The 12,797-nt window shown below is 39.3% G+C and overlaps 1 protein-coding gene and 1 long non-coding RNA gene across 2 annotated transcripts; both read right to left on the bottom strand.

Moving 5' to 3' along the window:
* Positions 1-396: 396 nt before the first annotated feature.
* Positions 397-1,338, bottom strand: LOC137408057 (alpha-(1,3)-fucosyltransferase fut-1-like). The gene has a single exon (XM_068094446.1). It carries the CDS (start codon positions 1,336-1,338, stop codon positions 397-399), a length of 942 nt encoding a protein of 313 aa, XP_067950547.1.
* Positions 1,339-5,386: 4,048 nt separating this feature from the next.
* LOC137408723 (uncharacterized) lies at positions 5,387-11,918 on the bottom strand. Its single transcript, XR_010980121.1, has 3 exons — positions 11,670-11,918; positions 6,446-6,604; positions 5,387-5,447 (listed from the first exon to the last, which is right to left on the bottom strand). It is a non-coding gene; the product is annotated as an uncharacterized lncRNA (long non-coding RNA).
* Positions 11,919-12,797: the final 879 nt, after the last annotated feature.

Consider the following 12,797-nt stretch of genomic DNA (forward strand, 5'->3'; position numbering starts at 1 on the left):
CCAGATTCTCTGTGGTCTTCTGTTGATCAGATGACAGAAGTAACAGAGGAAGTCTGTAATAAATATCATTTAATTTTATATTATGTAATAAGATGATATGTCTTTAAATTGTTGCAGAAGCTGTGCTAAGCATAGGTTTTGCAACTATTGGATGGTATAAAATAGGTTTTTAGACCAAGTTTTCATATGAGATGATCTTTTTTCTTCAGGGAACTTAGGTAAGAATTGCAACATATTTCTTTAAATCTGTGCATAAGTCGGTACTTACTATAAAAATACTTGTAAATATTCAGTCCAAGCAGCCTAGTGTGCAGGCTATGAATACGTTTGTAGGTGTAAATAAGAAATCCTTTTTAGATAACTTGATATATTTAGCTAAGAATAACAAAAAAATTTTCAAGCAAGACTTGGCATCAAATTTAAATAGTCACCTCCATGTCCCCTTCTAAGATGAGAGACGAGGGTGAACTCATTTCTCCATTGGTTATAATAGTGAAATGCTTCGTCATTCTCTGCCACGTACCGCAGGTGCTCTGCGAGAGCTGCTGGTGACGTAAAATTCTTGACATGTATAAAGCTATTGGGAGGAGCAACAATCTCATAATCCTCTATAGAGGTGCCTCCTAACGCTATAGGAATTGTTGTGCTATTGCTTTCTAGAACTTTCCAAAGCTTTTCAGTTACGCAATCCCTGCAGAGACTGTTCTCAAAGGAAAAATAAAACATGTAATCAGACATGTCAGGCTCAGGAGTTCCATGCTCCTTAACAAGATCACCAAATACTTGTCGACAAAAGGGCTTCTCAGATGCAGAGTAAATATCTATTGGGATATGTTTGGAAAGTTCTAGAACATATTGCTCTCTGCCGCTACGTATGCCGTGGTGATTATTCTCTGAAGAGCAGTGCGAAAGATACCATAGAGCACGCAAAGGCTTCATTCGTGGTGTAGGAGAGAATTTTATAGATCCGGAAGGAGTTATCCTCTCTAGCTCTGCACGAAAAACGTGCATGTTGGCTTCATTATTTCTATCAAAAGTGGCACTGTAGTTAAACATCCCATTCCACTCTGGAAGACTCTTTGTGATATTAAGAGTTGTTTGGGTTTCCTTAGAAAAAAAAGCCCAAACATCTGATGGCCTTTTATTTGGTGGGTGAACAAAGTGCTGAACATCTATTTCACTGAAAACCGCTAAATCAGCTCCAGAAACATTGGTTTGACCGTGTCTAAGTTTGCACCAGAAATCTCCACATTTTAGTCCTCCTGACCTCTTGGGTAGAGTATAGCCATCCATTCTATAGACAATCAGTTGGGGTTTCCTAGCACCTGGCTCCTCCATTAAGGATCTTTGAGGTAGCATTTTTAGCACTCTGTTTGAGCCTCTTGACAGGACATCTACTCAAATATAGCATCTTAAAATACAACATTTGTAGTAGAATTAACCTTCCAATAACATCTTAAAATGTAAACACTACTATTGCTTGGAACACTGGTGTAAGACAGCAACGGAGCTACAGAGCTGTTGCTCTGTAGCTCCGTTGCTATCTTACACCAGTACATGTTTCAGGTACATGTTTCAAGCATAGAAATGGTCAAGCACATTTGATAGTTATATGCTAGGCGATAAAGAATGACTTGGTAAAGTATTTCGTATGCATCCATATTTTGTTTTGTGGTTGGAACAAGTAAAACACAATGATCTCTCCTTCAGACAAACTTGAGGTGTCAGTCGTACAAATGTAATATCACTCGCAGCTTTTTGCAACAAGGAGTATGGCAAATACGCTTACCTGAATGAAAGTAATATCCTAGATAACTCACGAAAGTAAATAGAACAAGTACAGCTGTCCATCTTCTGTCTATTACAGCCATTTTTATATCTTGTCGGCTACTTTTAATCACCCAATGTTGTGGTAATTGTCATTAATAGCAATGTTCACGCAATCACTATTCCCTCTCTGAAGCATACGATGAAATCAACAAAGACAGAGAAAATATGACAATTACAACAAGAAGAGCCCCAGGGGAGAACTTTAACTCTGTAACAACAAACAAAAATATCTACCACAATAGCTTTTTGCCTCGAACAATTCGAGACATCAGAGGGCACACAACCAGAACTCAATAATCCTAAGCAGCAGTGTGCTGCTCTCCAAATTATACCTTGACTCAAAACAAAACCCAATAAATAGAGGCTCCCTTTAGATTTAGGTGAAATTTATAAACAATAGACTTCGGCATAAATGACGTTTGGACCGCTTATTGTTAAACCGAAAACAGTCATGTTTTGAGCTTGTTACTGGTGGCAAGTGATTTAATTACTCTTCATTCTTTTGGTGTTGTGAAATAAAAATTGACAGAAAGGATAATATAACTGAAATAATGAAAAGCGGTGTTGATTTTTGTATCAAGTAATACTAAAATACAATATCGTAAATTAAATGTTTGATCATGTTTACTGATTAATCCACATATTATTATTATATATTATGTTATCATATTATTGATTGTCAGTAGTAACAGTGATGTCCGACTTTTTGCCCTACAGCCCATGAGATCGGGTCGTTTGTAGCCTGTCTTGACAAGCTGTTGTTTTTGCGTAGTTGTCCCCTCGTCGAGCAGCGAGCAACAACAGCTTGTCACAAGACGTACTGCACCTGATGCATCAGCTGCACTTACAAGGAGTTGTTCTCTTCCGTCTACGCGGCTTGGCCGCGATGTTATGTCGGTCGCTCCATTGGTAATCATAACGGATTTCACGCAAAAATTTATGTAGAAAAAAAAGATTACAACGTTTAACCAAAGACCAGTTTCTGTGATAAACTTTAGTAGAACTTGAGAATAAAATAAACTTAAAATAAAATCCATAAGAACAAATAAAACTGACTGATACAAAAATAGAAATAAAACTGACTGAGCGCACAAATAACGACATTTTTAGTCGCTGTTGGTGCCTAAGTTCTCAAATTCTAATAAAGTTTACTGCAGAGAGGGGTCGCCAGTTAAACGTTCTTATCTTAATTTTTCTACATAAGTTTTTGCGTGAAATCCGTTATGATTACCAATGGAGCGACCGGAATAACATCGAAGCCAAGCCGCGTAGACGGAAGAGAACAACTCCTTATAAGTGCAGCTGATGCATCAGGTGCAGTACGTCTTGTGACAAGCTGTTGTTGCTCGCCGCTCGACGAGGGGACAACTACGCAAAAACAACAGTTTGTCAAGACAGGCTAGGTTGTTTGTTGTTAGGATGACAAATGACATTGAAATTGACAACGCCCTGCGATTGGATGCCGAAGTCTAATGTTTATAAATTTCACCTAGATTTAAATTAAATCGCTAGGAAGTTCCACCTCGTCTGAGGTAAGAGAATCACAAGTCGACCTGTGTTTACATCACCGGCTAGCCGGGTCACGCGCTCAAGGATTTTCGCTACGCACATACAAAACAAAAACAAAAGTTTTTGTTTTGTATGTTCGTGGCGAAAATCCTAGAGTGACCCGGCTAGCCCGTGGTTTACATCGGGGAATAGTCTGGATAAAATGTAGTTCCTATAGAAAAGTCTTACGGCGGTGGTACACGGTGTCTACGGTAGAAAAAATTCCGTACAAACCCACCGCATTCTTTCTCGTTTCCATCTTGCGTGTTCCTCATCGTGTCAATAATAAATAACCAGAATTTATTCAGAATTCATCATCATCGTCGCAAACCCTTGTACCGAAATATCATCAACTAATTTAGCCATTTTTCAATGGAGTCGTTTAAGTATAATAACAATACAAAACACATATAAAGCTACTTGAATATGTTACCAAGTCTTTGAAAATTGTCGACAATATCCTAAAACTTACCCAGCTGATCGGATAATACACAAATAGACCGATTAATTTGGCCGAAATTCGCAAGAGAAAACATGACAAGCTTTTTTAAATCCAAATTAAGACCGGCTAACGATACGCCAATAAAGCCGTGCGCCAGATAGTAGAATTATTAGGAAGGTTGTATTTCACGAGAAACACGTGCTCATTTCACCAGTCTATAGCATTGTCTAATTGCCCAAGGTTTCTAATTTTTTTTCCGTTTTTAATATCTTGCAAAAATTTTTAATTATAAAAATATTTATTTGATTTTATAAAATTATCATAAGAATAATTATTCGAATTTATTTGTCCGAAGGTTTCTGTCATTGAACTTAAAACCCCTGGAATGGCAAGCACGTGACTTTTACGTTGATAATAAACGTAACGTGTGCGCCATATTGGAGAGCTAATCGAATGCTGTTTCCGCTTGTAAACAAACGGTGAAAAATGACAGAAATATACATGTTGAATAGTTATTTTCTAGCTGGGTGTTAAAGAAAGCTACTCCAACACAACGTTTAGAGTGCCCTGACAGAAGAAAACCTATTTATAACATATGGAGTAGGATATATCAAATGATAAGTAGATGTATAATAGATTTTCGTGGACCATGTTACTCATACAAACTGTTGTATTACAAATGCATAAACCCAGCAAATGATATATTCAGGCAAATAACAACTGTTCCATTATATTAAAATTTATATTACATATGCACAAATGCATATGGAAAAACTTAGCACATGAAGTATTTCGATAAAAACCACACATAGGTATGCTGCCAAAACAGAAACTGTTTTCAAGATTTAAGTGATAATAGCTTATGAATGCATGATATGTATAATACAGTGTCTGTAAAAGATGAAATGAACTACTGCAACAACTAAACGGAAATTAAAAACCGTTGTAATAGAGAATAATCAAAATAATGCAAACAAGGAAATGCAGGAATTAGTGTAATCAGATGATTAAACTTATACATACACGTTACAGAAACTGTGTAAAAGGAGATTTGTATAAAAGTGGATATTGAGCCAAGGTGCATCAGTTTCTTAGAACTAAATTAGATTAGGAATAACAGCACAACAACAGCTGCAGATGAATATTACAGTGATTATATTGTTACTGGCCTTTAAAAAGTACTACTTTAGTATTGTATGCCACAAAGATGCACCTTGCAGTTTGAGTGTAGGATTTTAGCATAATGATGCTGTCGGAGATCATAAAACGACTCAATAAGGTTTTTGACAATGACGCAGTGGTTGGATATGCCATCTGCCATATCCGTAAGGTGTTTCCCAAAGCATAACACATCACTAGACCTTACACTATTGATAAAATACACCACACAATGGAGTGGATCTGGCTTTGTATGAATACGAAAGTATTGATCTGCAACTAGCAGGATCCTGATGATATCGTCTGATGGAAGCACCAATCCTCCATTGTTTTGTAGCTTGAGTAGAGTATAGAGATGTCGGTACTGGATATTTGACTTAGTCGTAACCAGCGACTGACGGCCAATGTCACGACAGCACTTTAGTTAGCTTTTGCACAATGTAGCCAGCTATATAGACTATACTGTTACCTATAACAGAAATTTGACATCTGAAATCATTGAGTTCCACAAACTGATCAACTTCTGGAGTAGCCTGTATGATGAGAATCTCGTTTTGAGCAGTAACATTACCTGTCTTACTAGCATCTGATTCTGCACCACATTTGATGATAAGTTTGCGAAGGTAGCCTTAAACTGAGTAACAGTAGGATTATTATTCCAACCCCCTAAACAAAAGCATCAATTATAACAATTACATAAAATCAACAAAAATGAATGTCTTATTCACATAAACATAGTACCCTTAATAAACAACAATACAACTAATAAAATAAATGAAAATAAAACAGCTCAAAATGCTACCATATCGCTATGTAAAATGAAAATGTAGCAATTTTCACTGAAAGTCATTCACACCCATCTTAGGCATAAAGCTTAATGGTTGACTTGCAACTACAATTCACATTACCGTTATTTGATATGAAAAGATTCACCATGTCTTACCCTGTTGTGTTGTAGGCAGGGTTGTTAGAAATCGATGATTTTTTTTAAATCAAAAAGATCGATTTCTATTGTTTTATTTGATTTTTTTTATTTAAATCGATTTTTTTGATTTTTTTGTTCCAAAAAGATGTTTTGTGTTCTAAATTGAAAGTTATTGCTATCAATTTGGAATTTATGATTTGCAGGAGTATTATGTAGTTTTATTACAACAACTAGGAAATGAAAAAACATTTACACAGTTAACATTTGATAAAAAGGACAGCATAATTTATGCGTTGGACATTAAATCCCAGAAACGAAGATGAAGAATCACAGAGAACAGATCACACAACTGCTAAGCTGCAGACATATTCATAGGCAATTGCTGTGGCAGCTGTCACTGTTTTGGGTGCTGTTTGAGGTTTCTAAATTTCTTTCAAATATGTATGGCTACTTTAAGTTGAGCAACCTTGCAGCACTGTGCTTGACAATATGGTTTTAAATTCAATCATTGAAAAGTATCATTCAACATTGAAAAATATTACCTTTAAATGGCTTCAGTCGAACGTTTTAACCTGCTGTCAAAACATAGATCATTGAAATGTTCGTTGCAGATAAGTGCTCAAGGATCAGGCTTATTCACTCTTCTGCGGTTGCGATACCATTGTAAATAACGAGAGTTCTCAGTTGCTTTGTTTGGAAATCTAAAAATTAAAATGAAACTGTAGTTAGTTAGCAACAGTAGTAATAACAATAGTATTATTACTCTTATCTCCTTACTGCTAGCTAGATCCAGGTACAACAATAAATAATATTATAAGCACGACAAACACTTCCTTCAAATATAAATATTTAGAAATAACCTAATGGGTTGTAGTTCCAAAATATTAAAATAAAAAAAATCAAAATTTAAATAATAAAAAACCTTCGTTCTGAAGGAAGAACATTTCACTCACTAGCTTATAAATTTATCTAGTCACCGACAAAATATGTTGTAGTAGTTGTCTTCTCTCGTTCACATATATACGTGTATTGTATCCGCATTATCGCAGTAGGATTATATATTAGGTTATGTGGAAAATATATCATTCTCTCTCGCTTCCGGGCAGAACAACACGAGATTGTTAATGACTGAATAAGAATATTTATCGAACGCATCTAGCCTAGTGGCCGTGCTAAACCAATCTTACTACATGGTGGCAGCGAGAGGAGGTCTTCAGCAATGTTATGGGAGACAGTGAGCATAGCGAAGAAGAAGATGCCGCTCCTGTGGTACATAAACATTACTCGATTCCAAGACTGAATCCACCGGACAAATTTGACTTCAGTGACCCAGGACAATGGACTAGGTGGAAAGCCAGATGGCTCAGGTATCGGGAGGCAAGTAGATTATGTGAGCAAAGGGACCGAGAACAGATTAACACCTTTGTTTATACGTTAGGCCCTCAAGCAGAAGATATCATCTTAGCCAAAGCTATCCCGGAGGATACACACGACAATTTAATTAATGCTTTCGATACATATTTTGGTGTTCGCACTAATACGATAGTAGAACGCGCGAAATTCAACAAGCTTGCTCAAGGCAACGATGGCATGGACGTATTTATCAATAAGCTGTATAGACAAGCTGAATATTGCAACTACGGTGCATTGAGAGAAGAACTTATCCGCGATAGATTGGTTGTTGGCGTTACGGATGATTCGCTGAGCAACAAACTACAATCAGAATTAGATTTGACTCTCAACACTGCTGTAGACATTTGCAGAAGATATGAATCAGCAAAGCAGGCACAGACGGTAGTGAGACCTGGCATTGAAGGTTCGTCGGCGTCAGTAGACAGCGTTAAACATTTGAAAAACCGTAGATCTATGAAAGCGACTGCCAAGAATGCTAGGCCCATAACGACTGGTGCTGCTAGTTATAACCCTAATCCAGCCAGTAAACCGAAAGCCTGTCACAGGTGTGGAAAAGGCTTCCACCCGAAATCATCATGCCCAGCTATCAAATCTGTATGTAACCACTGCCGGAAGATCGGGCATTGGAAATCGGTATGCAGACAATTATCTAAGGTTTCAGAAGTTCAAGTAGCTGAAAATATCTCGACACCACATTTCCTAGGTGAGGTCAAGCCGCTCAAAGTAGACAATCGCAGCTGGTCTGTGAGAATAAATATCACTTTCCACAACTGTCCCGAGGTCGTAAGTGTGTTCAAACTCGATACAGGTGCTGCTGTATCTGTATGCAGTGTAGATACTTTTAGAGGTAACATTCATAAACTGTCTAAACCCGACAAGCAACTTGTAGGACCCGGTAACACTCACTTACCTGTACTAGGTTATGCCAATGCTAAGATGCGCATTGACAACCGACACATTGTTGAGAAAGTTTATATAGTTTCTGATCAGAACACTAATCTGTTAAGCAAGGATGCCTGTATTTCTTTAGGTTTGGTTACTTGTGATGTAAATCATGTATTCAATGTTAACACTGTTTCTGGTGATGTTGTAGGGAAACATGATTTTAAATCTGAATACCCTGATGTTTTTTGTGGTTTAGGCAAGCTCGCAGATCCATACACGATACAGATACGAGACGATGCGAAACCAGTAGCGTTGCATATCCCGTACGAAGTATCGATGCCCCGTTTGCAGATCGTAAAGAGGCAGCTGGACGATATGGAACGAAAAGAGGTCATTTCAAAGGTAACCGTACCTACAGACTGGTGTGCGGGTATGGTCCAGGTTCCGAAGGCAGACCAAAATCAGATCCGAATTTGCGCCGACCTTACAAATTTAAACAAGGCCGTACGGCGTGACACATATCCAAGTACGTCGGTCGATAGCTCGCTTGCTAAGATATCAGGTGCAAAATTTATGAGCAAGCTTGATGCAAACTCGGGCTATTATCAAATTCCGCTATCCGACGAATCCCGGCTACTCACGACATTCGTGACTCCTTTTGGGCGTTATTGCTACAATAGGGTTCCATTCGGACTAGTCAGCGCCGGCGACATCTTTCAACGGTGTATATATAACATTCTCGAAGGTCTTGACGGTGTTGTCTGTCACATGGACGACTTATTAGTATACAGCTCTGTCAGCGAACAGGAGCATGATGATCGTGTCCGCAAAGTGCTCCAACGTCTGAGGACGGCCGGCATGACACTTAATGCGGAGAAATGTTGCTTCAGCCAACGCTCCACGAAATTTTTAGGTCATTTAGTAGATGCAGAAGGCGTAAGACCTGATCCCGATCGTATCAGAGATATTCAAAATCTCGCTGACCCGACAAATATAACTGAACTACAATCACTCTTAGGTACCGTGAATCAGTTGGGAAAGTTCTCGCCACGCATCACTGAATTGACAATACCACTTCGTGCTGTCCTCAAGTCGCCACATTGGGTCTGGGATGTTGCCCAAAAACAAGCCGTGTCTGACATTAAGTGTGAATTGTCGAAGGCTCCGTGTTTAGCATGGTACAGCATCGACAAACCAATAATCATAATGTGTGACGCTTCCAATCAGGGTCTAGGAGCAGTTTTGCTACAAGTGCAATCCGATGGCTCCCGAAGGCTAGTAGCATGTAAATCCCGATCTCTAACCGAAACCGAACAGCGTTGGTCATCTATAGAGAAAGAGGCACTAGGTATAGCGTGGTCATGTGCTAAGTTCGATAGGTACATTCTTGGCCATCAGGACGTGACAGTCGAAACTGATCACAAGCCGCTAGTGCCCATATTTAATTCGAAGGCGGTAAACGATCTTACGATTCGCATTCAAAGACAAAGGTTACGTGCAATGAAGTACACCTTTGTAACTAAACACGTACCGGGAAAGTCAAATTATGTGGCAGATCTGCTTTCACGCCGACCAGTAGGTAGACCAGACGTCGAGGACAAAAAGCTCGCCAATGAAATTGAGGTGTACACTATATCGTCTCTATCGCAACTACCAGCGACGGACCGTAGGCTTAACAAGATTAAACACGCACAGCTGGAGGATACAACATGTAGGCAAATCAGACAATACGTGCAACATGGTTGGCCATTTTACTTATCAGACTTGCAGACGAACCTGAAGCCATATTGGCAAGTTCAAGGAGATCTGAGTCTGGTGGACAATGTTCTCATGTATATGGACCGTTTGGTAATACCTCTTCCGATGCGCGCAGACATTCTTTTTAGATTGCATTGCGGCCATCAGGGCATCACAAAATGCAGAGAGAGAGCCCGCCAGTCAGTCTGGTGGCCAGGCATTTCTTCCGAGATTTCCGAAATGATAAAGTCATGTAGAACATGCCAAACATACTCTAGCAAAAAGACTGAACCGTTGCAACCGTCAATCTTCCCCGACCACCCATGGCAGCGTGTAGCCACCGACATGTTTCATTGGCAAAGCAAAGACTATGTACTAGTTATAGACTATTATTCTAGGTACATATAAGTGATAAAGCTAGATCGAACCGATAGCGACTCCGTGATCAACGCACTGAAGTCCGTATTCGCTCGTCACGGTATCCCACAGTCTGTTATATCTGACAATGGCCCACAGTACGCTAGCCAACAGTTCAAGAGGTTTGCCGAAGAGTACAATTTCCTCAGCATAACCAGCTCACCGAGATTTCCACAAGCTAATGGGGAAGCAGAGCGTGCTGTGCGCACAGTTAAGAATCTGCTACACAAATCATCCGACCCATATAGAGCGCTACTAGCGTATAGGAACACGCCCATACAGAACGGTTATTCTCCTGCCGAACTACTTATGGGACGCCGCTTAAGATCGGACATACCCGTTGATCCGAAGTCACTCCTACCGAATCCTCCTGACATAGAGATAGTCAGGTCGAAAGAACAGGATTACAAATCCTGCATGAAGAGAGACTTTGACAGCCGCCACAGAGCGAAAGAGTTATCTCCGTTATCGCGAGGTGACGACGTGTATATTAGGGATCTCGACAGAGAAGGCGTTGTTACCAAAAACCTTCCAGGACGCTCGCATGAAGTACAGACTCCGAACGGCAGCGTACGTCGCAACCGTCAAGCCCTCTGCCGATTGTCACCGAACAATCAGGACATTGTCGAACCGAGCACTCTCCCACTAGTCGAGCGTGAGGCCGGATCCAACACTGCTGCAGTACGACAACCTATGTCAATTTCTGACAATCAGCCACCAGTACTACGCCGCAGCACTCGCATACGTAGACCTGTAAAGCGCATGGATCTGTGAGCAGCCTTTGCATTCATTCGTTGCTAGGTCTTGTACATATTATACTCACTCTTGTTATTCTCAGTTTGCGGCTTATATGTTTGCTGTTCAGCATAGTTTGTAATGCCTTCTTTCTGTATGCCCAATCCACATATGCCTTACCTACTTCTTATTTTGTATAAAGGGAGATGTTGTAGTAGTTGTCTTCTCTCGTTCACATATATACGTGTATTGTATCCGCATTATCGCAGTAGGATTATATATTAGGTTATGTGGAAAAATATATCATTCTCTCTCGCTTCCGGGCAGAACAACACGAGATTGTTAATGACTGAATAAGAATATTTATCGAACGCATCTAGCCTAGTGGCCGTGCTAAACCAATCTTACTACAAAATACAGTCAAACTCGTACACTCAGTAGTGACACTGATCGACTCTCACTCACCCAGTGACTAGTGTAGTAGAACTAACTAGTAGCAGTACTAACTAGTAGTAGCACAACTATTAGTAGTCGTAGACTTGAGCAATAGTAATAGAACTAGTAGTAGAAGTGACTCACTTGTGAAATGTCATGCCTTTTCCTTTAAAAGTCCATTCTTGCGGTTTTTGCAGTTCATGGAATAGCAATAGCACTGTGCACCTACACCCTTATCTCTCGTACATAAATTATTAGTAGCAATCTCAGTAGTCTGTTCCTTTGATTGAGCGGTGTATTCGTGACCTTCCATAGCTGTTAAATCTGAAATTAGATTTCTTTCTCACATTGAACGCAATGAAATTAACTTGAACATTAACTGATAATGGCGTCGACCGGATTTCCGTACTCGCGAGTGACCTCTTGCCATTCCAGGGGTTTTAAGTTCAATGGTTTCTGTAATAAACGTAGACCGTTTGAGGCGTAAACCGATTTACAAGTACGAAATTGTCGTACACAGTCTATCAGGCTATGTTTTTCCCAATTACCGAAGGTTTCATTAAATTATTTAAAACGTTAGCCAAAATTCTTTACATCTTATGTACAAGCTAGGGCCGAACTACAACACCCCTTTATGACGAAGGCATTTTTTTATTTTGCTCCAGTTTGCAGAAAACTTCCAGACGCGTGAACGCTCATACTTGCTTTCTGCTAGATCGCTATCAAAACCATTCTACATTCAACAGCCAACTTTCAAACTGTGTATATTACACAGTAGCTTGCCATTTTACTTCTAATATTGCATTTCAGAGATATAATAAACATATTTCCTTATTGCTGTTGTTAAATTACATACATTACAGTAGGCTAGACCTACAGCTTTAACTAATATTCATTTTATTGTTGTAAAACATAGGTTTGAGATAGTAGTAGATTAGGTGTGAATTTTTTACAATATTTTGTTTTGCATAATTGACTTTTTGAATTTAATTTCAAAACAACTTGACAACTACCATGGACATACAACTTCCCAGAACACCACGTCGTGGCCGATGCAGTGGCGTCCACGTGTCTCTCAATTATTACAGCTCAATAGGAGGATAAATAGAAGGTCCTCACAGCAACCATCAACATCAAATGCTAATGTTCAACAGCACGCTACTCAAATTAATAACAACAACTCATCTGATTCAGAGAATTCTTTAGTAGATGTTGTAGGCGATGTAAATGACATGGACTTGGCAGCCCCTTTGTTTCCAGATGATGATCATG

This window comes from Watersipora subatra, chromosome 11, assembly GCF_963576615.1.
Source record: "Watersipora subatra chromosome 11, tzWatSuba1.1, whole genome shotgun sequence".
Classification (NCBI taxonomy): Eukaryota; Metazoa; Bryozoa; class Gymnolaemata; order Cheilostomatida; family Watersiporidae; genus Watersipora; species Watersipora subatra.

Bases quoted from the DNA above. Each gene is read 5' to 3' on its own strand.
- LOC137408057 (XM_068094446.1), bottom strand. From the start codon at position 1,338: ATGGAGGAGCCAGGTGCTAGGAAACCCCAACTGATTGTCTATAGAATG.